At 47.9% G+C, this 17,477-nt stretch overlaps 2 protein-coding genes across 2 annotated transcripts; one reads left to right on the forward strand and one right to left on the reverse strand.

Annotated features, from left to right (window-relative positions):
- The first annotated feature begins 210 nt into the window (after positions 1 to 210).
- LOC4339135 (uncharacterized) lies at positions 211 to 1,894 on the forward strand. Its single transcript, XM_015783598.3, has one exon. It carries the CDS (start codon positions 280 to 282, stop codon positions 1,648 to 1,650), a length of 1,371 nt encoding a protein of 456 aa, XP_015639084.1. The 5' UTR covers positions 211 to 279; the 3' UTR covers positions 1,651 to 1,894.
- Positions 1,895 to 5,571: 3,677 nt separating this feature from the next.
- Positions 5,572 to 6,490, reverse strand: LOC4339136 (protein LURP-one-related 8). The gene has a single exon (XM_015782780.3). It carries the CDS (start codon positions 6,420 to 6,422, stop codon positions 5,718 to 5,720), a length of 705 nt encoding a protein of 234 aa, XP_015638266.1. The 5' UTR covers positions 6,423 to 6,490; the 3' UTR covers positions 5,572 to 5,717.
- Between the last annotated feature and the right edge of the window lie 10,987 nt (positions 6,491 to 17,477).

A 17,477-nucleotide genomic window follows, 5' to 3' on the forward strand; every position in this document is an offset into this window, starting at 1 on the left:
CCTTCCCTGCTCCCATTTGTTTCTCCTGTCTGCTAGACACGATTCTGCACCATATGTACATCCGAACTTTACGTTCTCAAAAAAAAAAAACATTTAGGCCCAAGAAGAAACGCTCAGCAAAGAGCAGCGATCCAAACTTCAGGCCCAAGAAAACCGGCACTATAAATTGGGCCCAACCACTTGCTCGGCTGGCAAAAGGCTGGCCTTCTCTGCTTCTTCTTCCAAACCAATCCACTCTGTTCCCCTCTCTTCCCCTGCTTCCAGAAGCCAAGTTCAAACATGGCGCACAACGACGAAGCGTCCTCGTCGCGTTCCACCTCCTCCGCCGCCGCCCAACCCTCGCCACCGCCACCTCCACGCCTCGCCCCCGCCCCCGCCTCCGCCTCCGCCTCTCCCATGGACGCGGCGGCGCCCGCGCGCGACTTCATGGCGGAAGCCCTCCGCCTCGTCCACAACCGCCTCACGTGCCTCGTCGACCGCCGCACCATGGCCCGCGTCTGCCACGACTGGCGCGCCGCCGTCAAGCCGCTGCAGAACGCGCCGCATCTCCGCCCGCTCCCGTGGATCCTCGTCCCGCGCGCCGACGGCCCTTCCTTCTCGTGCGCCCTCCGCGGCTGCGGCGGGCACGGCCTCGGCGTCCCGGACGGCGCGCGCGCCGCGCGCTGCTTCGGCGCCTACGACGGCGGCTGGATCTTCCTCGGCGAGACCTGCCGCAACACGCTCCTCAGCCTCCGCGACCATCAGCTGCGCTTCAACCTCCCCTTTTTTGTCCGCCCGGACAAGACGGCTGCTGAATTGGGGCGGCCAGACGGCCCTGTCCCTAACACTGGTGTGATCATGCTCGCCGCGACGCTCTCTTCGCCACCGGAGGACGAGGATTGCGTCGCCGCCGCCATCATCACCTACTGGCCCTTCCAGGCTGCTCGACGCACTCACGCATTCTGGCGCGTTCAGTCAGCAAATGCTTCCCAGGATCAGGTTGCGGCGATGGGGCATGGCCCTAGTGCCATCGACGAGCCAGCTCTGGAGGATGTCATACACCACAAGGGAGCCTTCCTTTTCCTCACCGCAGAAGAAGACCTCCATGTTTTCACAGCACGGGATTTCCATGAAGACGGCGACGGCAACATGAAGATGGCGCCCAGGGTGATTCTTCGCTTCTGGCGTGGCCGGCGCGATTATGGCGGAGACGTCGTTGCTCGCTACCTGGTGGAGTCCCGCGGCAATCTCCTCATGGTGGTCAGGCGCGTTCCTGCTCCTCTTGCCGCGCCGCCGACGACATCGGCGTTCAAGGTGTTCGAGATGGTGCAGCCGCCGCCGAGGAAGCGGAACAAGGCCCTGCACGGCTGGAAGGAGCTGGAGTCGCTGGGTGAGCGGATGCTGTTCGTCGCGCGAGGCTGCTCCAGATCGTACGACGCGGGTGACTATCCGGGCGACGAGTTCGGCGAGGGCGTCTACTTCCTGGATGACGGGAGGCTCTACCGCGAGTCGACAGTGTTCGCTTCTCGCGCCGTCGCGGGGAAATACCCCTGCAGAGACACCGGCAAGTGGCTACCGGCGGCGGATGCGGCGGGGGTTCCGCGTGTGGACAAGTTCTTGCCGGAGCAAGGCCCGTCGGACTACTCACCGCCGGCGTGGCTTCTCCCCTGAGATTGCTCATGTTAGTTTTGATCGTCCTGGTACAGGTATGATTCGCTATTGATTTGTTCGAGATGTCCTTCTCCTCTTGTTTGGGTGGATGATGTAGTCTTCCTGATCCGGTATGATAATTCTCGATCAATCAGTATAATTCTCCTTGCTGAGTCAGACTTGCATGAACGCAATGCATGTGATGTGATCTCTGGACTCTGGTCTGATGATTTGTATGAATGCAGCAACGTTTTGGCTTTCAGTACTTGGATTGAGTCTATGCATCATTGTTTATGCAGTTAATAATAATGCAATGAGAAAATGTGCCCAATTATCCGTGCTTAATTTTCTTGATAGAAGAATTCTTTGCATGAAATGGATTTGCAATGTAGCTGAATTTCTTCTCCGAAGCCAAATTTCAGTTTGTTAACTGTTCACAGATCAGTTTCAGGCTTTCAGCTAGATGTGAAAGATGCAGGTCGTTTATGTTTTCTTTCATCATGCGATGTTGTATGATCGTCTGAATGTCATTTGTTCTTCTATAGATTGCTACTACTGATGGTGCTGAATTTACTTTCTGTGCCACGATTTATTCCTAGATTGTGTGCATGATGTAGAATGTTGAGTACAATTTAGTAGCAGAGGGCTTCTTGGTCGCCAAAATCATTTAGAGATAACAGGCTTTTGTTAATATGTTCACTAGTACTGATTAGAGGACAATTTGTACAAACTAAGGATTGATTAGAGGATATTCTGCTCTGCAAACAGGGCAGAATGAGTGGTAAATTTGTTAAATTCACGGAGAGGATGTTTCTCTGCATATTCATTTTTCTGAACTTGTAGCACCATTTTGTCTAATAGTTGGTCAATTGTTCATGAGATGGTTCATGGTTGGTCGCTTGATTACTAGTGTTAACTCGGTTAGAATCGGACTGTTAAGCATCTGGAACAGTTAGTTTGATAAGCCTACGAGATCACAAGACCCATGAGCCATGATTTGGATTGCATTAGTGCATAATGTGCTTAATTAGCAGTAAGAATTAAGTATTCTCTGCATCAAATGGATTTAAGAATGACAGTGAATTGTCAACAAGCAACTGAATGTTGTCTGCTTCAGTTGCTTGTTGACTGTCCAAGATGGGGCTGGGGTAAGCTACTGCATCTCTTCTGACGATCTAAGCAGGATTCTAGTTGCTGCTACATAGTATCATAACTGATTTCTAGTATTCTTCGCATTTTCATAATCTGGCATGTCAAGCTCTCGGTTTATTTAAACTTAGATGAGATAACACTGCGCATCATTTTCAGGCTTTTCAGCTAGCTGTGAAAGATGCACATGATTTTTTATTTCTTTCTTCATACTTGTTATTGTCTGATCGGTTGAAAGGTGACAAAAAAGTTTAAACGTACAGTAAATAATTCGTCCTGTGTTGTTTGTTCTTCTGTAGGACTACTATTGATGCCACTTAATTTATTCTGCCCTGATTTTCCCCTATTATGTGCATGGTGTAGAATATTGAGTATATTTCAGTAGCAGATGAACCGGCTAAACGGTCAAGATATGGTTATTAGTTACTAATCTGAAGTGCTCAGCAATTTTCAGTAGCACAGCCTTTTGACAAGCACCATGTTAACCTGTTCACTAGTAATCAGATGGTTTTCTGCTCTAAAGAAAGGGGGAAATGAGAGTAAATGTTGAGACACGAAGAGGATGTTTATCCGGGAACGCTGAGATTTGGAGGGAGAGACGTCCCTCCAAACATTGTTTATCTGCAATCTGCATTCGCCATCCATTTTCCTGAACTTGTAGCATCAGCGGATCTGCCTATTTGGTATGAAATGTTTTTTAAGGGTACGAAATTGTTTTCTAACGGTACGAAATTGTTATTAGATGGAATTACGAGTGCTATCGCGAATAGAATTTATAGGCTATTAAGGTCACAATTCTAGCAATCGCAGAACAGGGTATTTGGGACTAGAAAAGCGAAGCCTTTACTGTATTTTCGACCGACAGTTCTCTGCCTAAACAATTCTTCAGGCCCGTTCTTCTATGGGTCCTGTAGGCCCATTTAGATCAGCCCATGAAACATTATCATGTCGGCCCGCTTACTCTCCTAAACTAGGCCCATGCGTGACAAGAAATTGCTGACGCCAAGTTCAAGTCTGAAACTTGTAGATCTTGAACTAATTTCTAATGCTTCAAAATTGTAGCAGCATTTTGGTGGTAGAGTGATGGGACTTGGGGACGATATCGCCACCAAGCTAGATTCTGAACCACAGTGCAGGAAGACGTAAACCATTAATTATCCTGCCGCAGACTGCAATAATTCAGCAAGCAGAAGTGATTAATAGTTGATCATAGATTCATAGGAGTGAAAATGAACACATGCATCTCAAAAAACCGTAGGAATTCCATATGAAATTCCACGAGAAAATCGATAAAATATTCCGCGTCCCAAAATAGATATCGGTTTGTTTAGGATAGCTTCAGACAGTTACATCTTCTCCAGAATCAAAAGTTTCTCCTAAACAAATCGGTTTTTCGTTCAGAGAAGATATAGTTACAGAGTCCATGGAACTGATTTTTTTTGTATATTCTCACAATTTAAATTCCCACACGCCACTTCTCAAAATCTAAATATCCACGAACAGACCCAGCCTCGCCGCGATCCGTGACCGCGAGCAGCAACAAGTGGCCACCAGCCCACCACTGCCCCCACTGTGGCAATACCGGCGCCGTGTTTGCTCCTAGCGTACGTGCGTACGCAGCGTACCAACGTAACGCACTAACGCGCCCGTGGTTGCTGCGTGCTCGCAAGAGCAAGATGCAAACCGTTCAGTCCAAAAGCTGGTCTCCTTCTAAACTCTAACAAGATAAAGATTTTTTTTTCTTCGGTACTCGTTAGCACGCTTCTCAAACTGTTAAAAAGTAGTGTGCTTCGTACGAAAATTTTCTATATATAAGTTGCTATAAAAAACAAATAAATCCATTTTTCAAACTTTTAATAATTACGATTCAATTAATTATGTGCTAATGACTTGTCTCGTTTTTCGTGCGCGATTAATCCTTGTAGGGTGATGCTAATGACTAAGCCGAGAAGATGATGCTGACCATGTCCGTCGTCATGGATGGTGGTTGAGCGAAACTTTCGGCGAGGGGAGAGGAGGAGGAGCCAGCCTCATGATGATCAGCCTGCTTGCAGATATCATCCTTAGCTCATATGCAGCTGAGCTGGTGCGAGTGAGTGCTTGGCCGGCGAGGCGGCGACGTCGGTCCGTAGTATTCTGGAAAGGAACAAGGCACCAAACGCCCTTTTTTTTTTTTTCTCTTCCAGAGTTCAGAGACAGTAGTAGGTCTAGTCTCTCTGGTTCAGAGTTGGCATGTACAGTCTCTGCAAGGTGGAGAACAGACAGTTTTGATGTTCACAATTCAGACATGCAGTTTGTGGTTTCAGACGCTGTGTGAAGAAGATGCAGAAATGTACTCCTTCCGTCCAAAAAAAACTTCAACCTAAGAGAAATCTCCCTCCTAAGACAATAAATCTGGATAAAAATAGTCCAGATTTATTGTACTAGAAGGAACCCCGAACTCCTCTTAGGTTGAGTTTTTTTTTAGACGGAGGGAGTACATAGTAGTAGCGATTAAAATGGTTTCCATGTTTTGGGCATGTGGATCTTGGATGAATTTGTACAATATATTGTTAGTTAATTCTAGTATTAATTGGGGGGGGGGGGGAATTTTGCCTCGCAACAGTGGAAGGCTGGTAGCTTAGAACAAGAAATGGAGGAGAAAGATAGACAGGGAAGAATTTCCTGCTTTAATTAACCCCCTTTTCTTCTTCTTCTTCTTAGAAATATTTACACTTTCATCCCTCTGGTTTTCTGCTAAAAAAAAGACCCAAAACCATACTCACCAAGAGGGATTTTCTTTTCAGTGTACAGTGACACCCAATTTGAGGTTTCATTTCAGGATCAGAGAGAAAGAGGCAGCCAAGAGCAACTCTTCTGCTCTCAGGCCCAAACAATGTTGGAAATTCAAGGCCAAAAAAAAAAGAAAAAAAAAGAGAAAGAAAGAAACAGGCTAATTATTAGGAGGACCAGCTCCTGAGCAGGGAGGGCTTGCCGAACATCTGCTCCAGCGCCAGCACGACGGCCATGGCCACCGACACCTCCATCCCCGGCCGCACCACCAGCCGGAACACGTCCGTCCCCACCGCCTCCTTCGCCTGCACCTCCGCCACCACCGCGCGCCGCCGCGCGTCGTACACCGCGCAGCTCCGCCGCAGGTACGAGCCTTCGATCTCGTAGCCACCGCCGCCGCCGGCGCCGAGGGCGACGCCGCAGGGCGCGACGTGCGCCATGGTCTTGACGCTGCCGCCGCCGCGGACGTACTGCGGCGTCCGCTTCACGGCGTAGAGCGGCGGGAGGCGGGTCTCCTCCCCGGGGTGGACCAGCCACTGGTCGCCCCCAAGCCCGAGCTGGCTGCCGATCGCCTTCTTGCGGCGGACGGTGAGCACGGGCACGCCCGCGGCGTCCATGAGCACCACCTCCGCGCGCGAGTCCGCCGCGTAGCTGTCCACCCGGTACACCAGGTCGCCGCTCGCGTCGAACACCGTGAACCCCCTGCAGTTGAACAGTAGCGACTTCCTCCACACCGTCAGCACCACATCCCCGCCCGCCGCCGCCGCCTTCGTCTTCATCACGCTGTCCCCCGCCGCCATCGCCGCCGGTGGCGCCATCGGCGGCTGGATCAGCGACGGCACGGCCAGGTTGGGGTGCACCTTGGCCGCCATTGCTCGATCAACTACTAGGTGATCGAGGAGAAATCAAGAAATGCAAAGAGCGAGGTGGTGATTAGGTCAGGGTTCGAGAAGGGTGGTGGTGAGTATATATACACGGGAGATGGACAGGAATGCCCCTGGGATAATTAGGTTGGGTTGGAAGGGTTATGTGGCTGATGGCTGTCACGTGTGTATGGGACATGGGACGCCATCAACTAATAATGACCTTTCACCTTTGTGCAAAGGAAGATTAGTCCTAAGTGAGATTTTTAATAAGATTAGTACTTTGAAGCTTTGGACAAAGGACTCTAGCTAGATGGAAGCTTAACTGACAAGCATATTAGATCCAGGCTTTTGCCAATTTTGAAACGATTTTTTAAAAAAATTCAGGTTTATTCGCGGTTATGTTAGAATGTGCCTCTAGCAAAAGAAAAATATTGATTTTTTTAACTTAGCAAAAAAGGGTTTCAAAGTCAGTAAAACCCTGTTTAAATTCTACTATTTTCTTTTCAAAACTTTAGTCCCTATTTTTGCATTACAAAATGAAAAATCATAGTCCTTAAAATGCTCCTTAAGGTAAAAAAAATATTGATGTTTAGGACCAGATTTGATTCTCAAAATATTATAAGTTTAACTAAATCTTATTCTGAACATTAAATATTTATTTATGATAGAAATCAATGAAAAGGATAAGTAGTCAAAGTCAATGGACTTGTTTGTTCGAGCCTATTTGTTGCGGTTCATATTTTCGTTAGTCGAAGGCATGATATAAAAGTTTACATTTCTACTTTTATTGGCTCTAAACTAAAATCGAATACCGGGAAACCTCTAATGATGTTATTTCATCTATCAGAGTTTAAATCTTGATGCACACGAATATTACGCATATTCAAGTGAGTTTTCAACAGGATTGCAGTTAGATCAGGGATGTAACGTTGGTTTCCATTTATTAGAGCATGTGTTAAGGGGACATATTCGTGGGAGTGTGAGTGTGGCGTTGGTGTGTGTGCACGCGTTTCGTGTAATTAAAAAATTAAATCAAATATAGAAATGAACGGAAAAAAAAATCCAAAAATGAAGTTTGAAAATCTTAAATTGACTACGGCGCCGGATCTGCTACACCCCAAAATCCTGTGGTGCACATGAACCCAAGAGAGTCTCGAACCGGCGAAAAGTCAAAAATTCTCTCGCGGAATCGGATAGAAACCGGAGGGGCGGCGCGGCGTCGACGCGTGGCGCGAGGGGGATATTCGGGTGGCGACGATGAGGTAGACGACGCGCGTGGGGGCGGCGGCGGCGGCGTCAGCACGCGGCGTGGTCGGCTGGAGATTACGATGGCTAAACATGGTTTTTATTAGGGGAGATTATTATTATTATTATCAGTGGAAGCCAAGGAAATGATCCCATCAATCGACTCGTACACCCAATCACAGTCCGAGATTTATATCGTTAGCTGACCAAGAACGGGTAGTCAAGTTGCGTTGATTTTTTTCTGTTATTTAGGTGCAGCTCTTTTTATTATTATTATTTTAGATTTTCATTTCAAGCTTGCCAACCTTGTAAAAAGTTAATTCTTCGTTTATATATTTTCTGTATAAAATTATCTGGAAATTTTTTTGAATAATATCTTTTTAGTTTTGTAAAAGTTACTTCATACGGTCATATAATAACCCATCAATTATTCATAAATTTCAACTATATCAAACTTGTAGTACAACGATATGATACGAGTTTATATCGATCAGAAATGCAACTGTCATAGCTAGCAGAGGGGCAGAGACAAAAATAGGATAGCTAGGGCTGCAGCCCTACACATGAATCTAAATATCCATTAGCACTGTACTTTAAAACTTCAAAAAGCAGAAAATTAAAGGCAAAGCTACGTAAATTACATTAGTTGAGGCTTAGACTTAAAAGAATATGGCAGCTGGTAATTCGTATTTTATCGGGTGAAGCTAAATGACCAATGGTCTAGTCGTCCAATGGTACGAATCCGCGACAACAAATTCTGGTTTAATTTCTTCTAGGAATTTAAAATATTTTTATTTTTCTCTTTTTTTATGTTTTTTCTTTCATGTTTATGTTTTTTTTCTCCTACTAGAGTGTAGCGCCCGTTCCGTCGTGGCGCCTAGCGGGAAAATTATCTCCTAAAAACCCTAATTGCGAAATTTGTTTCTTCGCTTGTTGTCTAGTGTCCGTGCCATCTCAAGATCTCAATCCCCGATCTATCGTCGAGTTCAATTCCGAATCCAAATCCTTCCAAATCATTCCTCCGCAAAAGTCCATTTTGCCTCCCCCGGGGTCGATGGGCCGAATCCCGCTCGGCCCATCTCTCCCCCGGCCCCCCCTCTCTCCCGGGCGCCCTCGCTCTCTCTCTCTCTCTCGCCCTCTCCCCTCCCCGGCGCGCTCCGCTTCTCCCCCCGCTCAGCTCCGCTCCGCCTCGCCCGCGCGCCGCGCGCGCAAGCGCGTGAGCCGCGCCGCCCGCGCCGAGCCGAGTCTTACCTCTCGGCTCCCTCGCTGCCGCTCCCCACGCTCGTTCGCGCGCACGCCCGCGTGGTTGCCGCCCGTGTCGCGTCGCGTCAGCGCCGCCCGGTCCCGCTGCCCTGCCGCCTGCAGCCGCGTAGCCGCTTGACCCCGCGAGCCAGCGCGCGTGCCCGAGCCGTGCCACTCCATCCGCCGCGCCTCCCATTGCAAGCCGCGCGCGCGTGCCGTGGTGGCCGACCGCCCGGTTGCCGCCGCCGTCAGCCTCTGCACGCGCCTGTCGCCAGTGTCGCCGCTCCGCTCCAAACCGCCCCGCCGTCATCGCCGTCGTCATCGCCCGGCCCCGCCACTCCGCGCGCAAGCCGCCAAGGGACGGAGGCAGCATCCCTCCTCCCTCTGCCGCGTCGCCCCCGCTCACCTCCTCCTTTTTCCCGAATCGGCAAAGGGGCAAGCCCCCTTTCTCCCCCTCCTTTTCCCCTTTTTCCTCCTCGCCGGCGTCATCCTCCCTGTTGCCGCCTTGGCCGCGACCGCCGAGCGCCAGCTCGCGCCCTTGACCGCGCAAGTCGGTTCCCAAACCGACATTGCCGCCCATTTAAACCCCAGCCTCCCCTTTCCCTTCCTCTTCCATTCGCCTCCGTGCCATTGCCGCCGCTCCCGTGCTCTGTCTCGCCTCCGCCGTCCATCGCCAAGCGCCGGGAGAGCCGGTGCGTTCGTGGACGCGGAAGGGGACTCCGGGCGCGCCCTCTTCTTCCTCTTCCTCGGCCCGAGGCCGGAGAGATCACTCCCGCGCCGTCGGCCTCTCGTCACCGCGCCCGTCCCGCACGGTAGTGCCTCCCTCCGTTCTTCCTCCTCGCTCCATCTCCCCTCCTTAGCTTTCGGTAGTAGCTCGAGTAGCCTCCCCGAAGTTAGCCGGCGCCGCCCCGACCGTTGCCGTCGCTCGCCGTGTGCTCGCCGCCGTCGCCGCCCGAGCTCGGAAGCGCCGCTCGTCGCCGGCCTCGCTCGGCGTAGTTCCGCCCAATCCGACGCTAGCATCGGATTCCCGTAACCGCGTAGATGCTCTCGCCGCCGGGAATTAGCCCCTAGTGACCTCGTCGCCGTTTCCCCCTTCTCCCGCCGCCGGTTGCCGCCGCCGCAATCCGCCGCCGTCGAGCAACCCCCGGCAAATCCGAGCCGTTGGTTCGTCTCCCCTCATCACGAACAACCGCCCGGTGTGCTAGCTTTTGCCCGTATCGCCGTGGTTCGCTCCGCCGCTCGCCGCCGCCGCCCGCTGTCCATTCGCGGCCGGGTCGTCGTCTACCTCTCGCCGGCCCGCGTGGCAGCCACGTAGGCGCCACATCGGCGCCAGCTCAGCCTAAACCGGGTCGAGCCGACCCCGGTCAGTCCCTCCCCGTGCGCGCGTTCCACCGCGAGCCGTGAGGCTGCGCGTGGGCCCGCCGCACCTGCGTCCACCGCGAACCGCGTGCGTGCACCACGTCCATCCTCCACCCTAGCGCCGCGCCGCGTGCTCCCTCCGCACGGTGAGCCGAGCAGCTGACAAGCGGGTCCCACCCGGGACCGCGCGTGGTGAGCCCGGTCCACCGGACTCTCTCTCTCCTTCCACCGCGCGCGCGCGTCTTGGGCCGCCTTGGGCCACCTTCTTGGGCCGGCCGGCCCGTTAAGCTCAGCCGAGCCGCCCTTTCTCTCGGGCCGCGCCCTAACCGCCCGAGGGAAGTCTATATTCCCTCCCTCTCCCTTTTTCTTTTCTTTTCTTTTCCAAAAAGGATTTAATTAAATCCTTTTCCTTTAGACCAAAAATCCAATAATCTTAGAAATTCAATATCTTCCCCACCGTAAATCCGTTTGACTCCGTTCAACTTCCAAAATTCCCCAAATCTCGAGATCTATCTAATGGCACGCTTAGAGGTCATTAATAGGGCTTTATTTTCGCCGTTTGTTGAGTTGTCCCGTTTCGCGTGTAGTTTCGGAGCCCGAAGACCCGCAGTGCGAGGATTTCGAGGATCAAGCTCTGGATCTCGAGCAAGGCAAGCCACCTTTGAACATCTTGAGCCTATACTTGAAATTTAATTATATTGCTTGCAAAATATTATGCATTGATAGGATCACACTTAATCTGTTGTTCCGTCTGCAAGGCAGATTGGCGGACCTGCCTAATTTGTTGCATTTGATCCTTCCTTTGTTAATTGTTATACCATGTCCCCTTGTAACCACCCAGTTGCGCCTCGATATTCGTGCACTCTGTGCGAGTATCGACGGTCGCCTTCAAACTTAAAATCTGAGAAACAACTTGGGTAAAACTTGGGTTTTACAAAAGACTTGGAAAACCCGACACCTGGGTCGGTGCTTGCGAACTAAATGAATTTCTAAAACCGCGGACCGGGGAACATACCGGGTGTACGGTTTTCCCGCTCCCGCACTTAAGGACCGATTCCTTGGAATTACATCCGAACATAGGACAAGTGCGACCACATGGGTGGAATGGGACACCCCTGGCTGAGTAACTAGCTTATCAGGGGAGCCATGATGCCGAGAGACATGTGGATTCGCCGGGGTGGTGTCAGAGAGGACCCCTGGGCTTCCTGGCACAGTATGGTCTAGGACCTAACCTGTTGTTGGTCTGGGACCCCTCTCGTCGGCATATGGTAAGCCTGTGTCGGCTTTGGAAATGCCTTGTCATGAAAGCTTGGAGGTCTCCCGACGTGGCTGATCCCCACGGGCTGGGTGATCCGGGTTAGTAATATCGTGTGGGTAAAGTGTACCCCCTCTGCAGAGGTTAACAAACTGTTCGAACAGCCGTGCCCACGGTCATGGGCGGATGTGAGGTGATTCCTAGCGTAGTTTTGTTTGACAACTGCTTGTGAAATTACTGTTGTGAAAAAGGGTTCGATGTTTGGAAAATCAGCAGCTGACGGGATCAGCTAGGCCCGGGTGGCCACTTGAAAAGTTGTTGGCCCGGGTGGCCGTTTGAAAAACTGTTGGCCGGGTGCCAACCTTGTTCTAAGATCTAAAGATTGATACATTGCACATACTCTGACCGGACGGGACGCACTGTCTCAACCGTGTCGTTTGAGAAGCACTCACCTAGATGTTTTTAGAAAAGAGTTCAAATAAAATCAATTACGAAAACAACAGCCTTCCCTTGAAGCCTGCATTAAACACTTATTTCCCCTGGCTTGCTGAGTACTCCCGTACTCACCCTTGCTCTATATAAATACCCCCCAGTTGCTGATGAAGATGAAGCGGACCCTGCTGATGAGGAGTTCTTCCAGGAGCAAGCCGGTTACGATGACTTTTAGGGTTTCGGCCTAGTTCCCAAGTCGCGCCTGTGTTGTTTGGTCCAAGTCCCGGCTTCCGTTTCCCTTTTGTAATGCAGTTGTGAGCTCGGGATCTGTCCACAGCCCAACATGACTGTACTCCTACTCTATAATAAAGAGACCTCTGTTGCTGTGATATTCTATCCTCCTGTGATACCAGCACTGTTTCCTGGGACTGGTATCGATTAACAGGTTAATTTGGAGCGTCACGGGCTAATTCCAGTCGGGACTAGCTCGGGGCGTGACATAGAGTATACTCATGTCTCTTGTTATATTTTTAATACAATGTAATTATTTTAGGTGTGTCGACCGAGTTTTTCTCTCTTTTATTAAAACAATGTATTGTCTTTTTCGTGCTAAAAAATTCCTACAATTTTTTAAATTTGAAAGTGTGGACAAAGAGGGCAGCTGGGCCTCACAGTTAACCACATTTAAGACGCACGCACAGAAAAGATCTTCTTCAACATTGCATCATCCACCCTGTCGATTGAATGCTGAAAACAACAATTCCAGCTTGGGCATAATTACAGGATTTCAAACTTACTTTATTAAGTACATTGTTTTGTAATGGCAACTAACCCGATATGTACATTGGCCGTTGAAAACCACACATCCACAAATCTAATAAAACGCAATTAAACATCATCCTGTCGTACATTCAGCGTGATTATAAAATAATGCAAAGAGGCTGATATTTTTAACCTGATGATGATCAGATCACATTACGAGCACTGCATGAACCATCAAAAAGATCATCTTGAATTAGTCAGGGTATCAGAGAAAGCCAGGTTACGGATGGCTATATAGGACAAATTAACACGGCGATAATTACATAGTGCGACGCATGCTTTTGCACATGATTCTCTAAAGAAGAAGAAGAAAAAGAAATGCTCAGCGATGCCATCGGCTAAGCTAATAATATAGTTAATCTAACTAATTTTTGGCTAACACTATAGTCTAATTATTAATCATTGGTGATCTGGTGTGACTCGACCAGAGCATTTTTCGGTTGCATCCGACGTAGATCCTTCGGCTGGTAGCTGATCGTAACTAGTAGGTGTAGTACATGTTCGATCGATATCTGTACTTGTTTTTTTTCAGAGGAAAGAAAGTGAGATCCAGCTAACTAGTATTATAGTACTTTTAAAAGTATTTTTTATATATATGCTATCAGTTTGTTAGCTTTTGCTTGTTGCTAAATTAAATTATTGTAGCCTGTAATGGGGAAAATTATTAGCATTTATTTACAGGTTGTTTATTTGTGCAGATCAATTGGTGTTCTTGTCCTGCAGACAGATCAAATGATTTTTTTTATGAGAGAATAATTGATTAGTTTAATTTGCTACGGCAGATCTTCCTCTTAAGAAAAATTGACCTCATTATCATTTCTTTAATATAAGTCCCATAATACAATCTTTGAAGAATCAATATTACTAACTATATAACCAATCATTAGATATTCTCTTATCATTAGTGTATATGCAGAAAAATGTACAGATTACCTGCTAGCTGAATAGATGGCAACGTTATCAGCCGTATCAGGCAAAAATAATTCCATCATGGGGGTTTGATGAATTGGTCAGGAACTTTGAAGGGAATTTAGTATTTTTCCTAAACCCCAAATGAAAGTGATTAAATGATGTTCTAAGTCAATTTATCACGTCCATATCCAGGACTAAATAAACTGATCTTGCACCGATGTTCCAGAGCATTCTCCTTACCTGGGCTCTGAAACTCTGAAGGTAGTTGGGATATTTGCCATGACTTCTGACCTTCTGTCCTGTTGATGTTGCCCCGGCCCTTCCCCGTTAGCTTCTTCGTTTTCGATGAAGATGTAAACAAGTTGGCTGACTTAGCAGTTGACACAATCATTAACCATTAACCTCTTGTTCTTGGCTGCTCTCTGAATGGTATCAAAATTTTTTAGACGGTTTATAACTTTATATGATGTCAATCACATGGTTCTTGAAAACCAGCGGTTACCGGCCGGTAACCGTCCGGAGTTGACGATCAGTTCGAGCAAGTGACCAAAAGGATATGGTTGTTTTTAAAATTGAATTAAGAACTATTTTGTCCAAATAAAAAAAACTGAATTTAAATTTCTATCATGTAAAATCCGGTAAACGGCCGTTACAAGATTTGACAGAGTCCGATAATCATGGACAAACAGGTTTCAACTACTTATTCCCTCCATTTCAAGATATTAGCATTTTTTTTTCTAGGATTCAAAATTATACCATAATATAAATATTTTTGGGACATTGATTTTAGTATATGAAAATCCATGTATTTTCAACCAATCAGAAGCTTAGGAAGAGAACCAAAGCCATTCAAAATTTAAATTTTGAGTAATGAGACGAATAAAAAGAATATTTCTCATCAACCTTAATCTTTGTTAAACAAATCATAAAGCTTATATTTTAGAACGGAGAGAGTAGGTGGACCGATGCACATACAAACCCGCCATTAAGTTGATTGGATGAACATGAACAGCACGAGAGGAACATTTCATTTCTGGTCACATTTGAGCAGCTACTCGCTTTCAGATCAAATCTTCCATTAATTTCCTGTTCCTTGTGGTTTCTCAGTGGGGGCATCTAGTCTCAGTCGCTGACGAGCCAATGCATCGAATGGGCGAGCATGATTAGATTATTGGGGGGACAGTGGTGCCCATTGCGAAGTGACTAATGTTCATGATATTCGATCGAGCAACCCTGGAGTACCTTCTACTCCTACTATACTATCCACTGATCCACAGCTATTAGCTAGCTGCTCAGATGATTGGAAGAGTCCAAGAAAAACTGTAATGCCTTTAACATCGGTCAATCAGAGATGGTTGGAGTGGATTGGGACTGACAAAGAGACATTATCCGTCAGCAATCTACATTGCCAATTTTCTTTTCAGGCCTGAAGATGAGACATGCATTAGTCACAGAGAAGATTTTCAGGATTTCACTAGTCCTTGACAGTTTTTGACAGTTACTAGATGCAAACCACTTACTCCCTCCGTCACATAAAAAACAGTTGCCGGCAACAAATATAGATAGAGCTATCAATTTTTGGCTACGAATATAATTTGTTCTTTTTTAGGAAGGAGAGTATAAGCATGAATATGAATAACTAACAGTAAGATGACTAGAACCTAGATGTCCATGCTGCATTTAAGTCCAGGTGTTTGCGTCTGGGCTCTAAGCTACTTTTCTTGGTGCAGATGCATGCTTTGCAACTTCTTCCTCCTTGAGCTTTAGGAAAGAAAAAGAAAAGCTTAATTGTATACTATAAGCAAGAACACGTTCGGTTCAGATCCATTTTGATTCCTGAGATCTCGCAGAGCGAGATTTGTCATCCGGTTTATCGATCCAAAGTGGGCGTTTTCCCACTAATCTTTTCATCATCTTCTTCTTTCTGAACCTGTTGACATCAAAAGGGAGAAAAGAAACTCGATGTACTCGCTCATCTTATGTTACTATCAATCAGAGGCAGAGATGATCAGATGAAGCATCATCATTCAGGCATCCTGCTCGCCACTGCCCATACATGTAGACCATCTCCTGGAAAGAAAAAGAGATCAGGCTTCAGTGGAGGCAGTTCGATCCATTTTATCTTTCTGAAACTTCGTAAAGGAGGCTAAGCTATCTCGCAGTTTTTCTAAGTCTCCGGATGACTCATGTCACATTGTCACACGGCCTCCTCTCCTTTAAGTTGGCAACGCGTGAAAAAAAGAAAAAGAACAGTGTAGTGCTGCCATGTTAGTAGTACTCCAATCCAGGCAAGTATCAGTCTACTGAAATCATCATGATTCAAGCCATTTGCTTGAGACATATCAACTTGGCACGGAACTTAGGTTTTGTTTGATGAATAGTTAGCTGGTGAGAACTTTCTACTTCTGTTCATTTTCTACTTAATCTACCAGTAGATGATAATATGGTCTGAGAAAGTTGGAGGTTCTAAGATAAGCTGTAACTGGACCTCAGTCACTCACTACACTATTCTGTGCTCACTTCTAGCCATTGTGGAGTAATATTGTACTAGATCATCAGTGTTCTTTCAGAAAATGTGCAGCCGTGCATGCTGATCTGAACAATCCTGAAGGCTGAAGCCACCAAATGTGTAAACCCCCCACCTTTATCTGTCACTACTCACTAGTGCATTTAGTACTTAATTGCGTGATTAGGGCGGGGGAACACTGCACTTAATGGCATGATTAGTGGTAGTAATTAAGTAGATCACCATCATCATCATCATCATGGTGTCCATATTGGAGAGAGCCTATGGGGAGCCAGGCTTTTCAACGGCCCTGGAAACAAGGCGGCATGTCCCCCCAGGAGTCCAATCCTGTCTCCAACGGCAACAGCTAACGTCGCTCTCCAGTCTCCACACACCAATTAATCCCCCCTTACCCTACAAACCTTTCCATGGGCCATGGATGATGATATACTCATATGCACCCCCAACCAAATTAACCAACGTCTCCTCGACGTATATACCTCTCCGCCGATGGAATAACCAACCCCCAACCATGACATGTTGTGTCACGCCCTCTTGTTCCCCTCACGTTTTTCGGGAACGCGCAAAATAATTACACGTCATTCTGATCAAATGAAAGCAAGTTTGTATACCACGAATACGTCGGAGCGCTCGTAAGGGTGGGCGGGCTAGCTAGACGCACAAAGAAGCGCTATTTCGAGATTGGTCCCCAAAACAAGAGGAAAACAAACGAGCACAAGCATATCCTCCCAAGAAGCCTCCTAACTAAGATACATCCGCTGTCGTCCATAGCCTTCCTTCTTGCTTAATCCTCTCGACGATGATCAGAACTGACGATAGGACAGCGTCGAAGACACGCATTACACTTCTACCATAGTTGCCAGGATGTCAACGAAACAATAGAATCGAAGGGGCGGTGATGGTCCCTCGCAAGTCGATGCCAAGTTTGCGGCCACCGGTCTTGGACCCAAAAATGATGGTCTAGGGCAACATCAGCCCATCCAGCGGCGCGAGGATTTGGAACTAGACCTAGCGAGCGAAGAGTCGAAGACATAAGCGATGATGATATGGTTCGCGTCTCCTGCTCCTGGGTGTAGAAGGGGCAAGCAATGTGGCTCTCCATGGTATGACGCAACATGACATCGGCGATCCAACAACACTTTTGCAGCACCAGCCAGAGGAAAAACCAGCACTTCGCAAGCGCTTGCGCATGCTAGAGGGGGTCGGTACACGCGAACAAGTGTTGCCCCGTGAAGAAAGCTTTATAAGCCGACGAGGTAGATCGAGA

Source organism: Oryza sativa, chromosome 5 (genome assembly GCF_034140825.1).
Source record: "Oryza sativa Japonica Group chromosome 5, ASM3414082v1".
Taxonomy (NCBI): Eukaryota; Viridiplantae; Streptophyta; class Magnoliopsida; order Poales; family Poaceae; genus Oryza; species Oryza sativa.

Excerpts from the sequence above, each read along its gene's own strand:
- LOC4339135 (XM_015783598.3), top strand. The coding sequence starts at position 280 with ATGGCGCACAACGACGAAGCGTCCTCGTCGCGTTCCACCTCCTCCGCC.
- LOC4339136 (XM_015782780.3), bottom strand. The coding sequence starts at position 6,422 with ATGGCGGCCAAGGTGCACCCCAACCTGGCCGTGCCGTCGCTGATCCAG.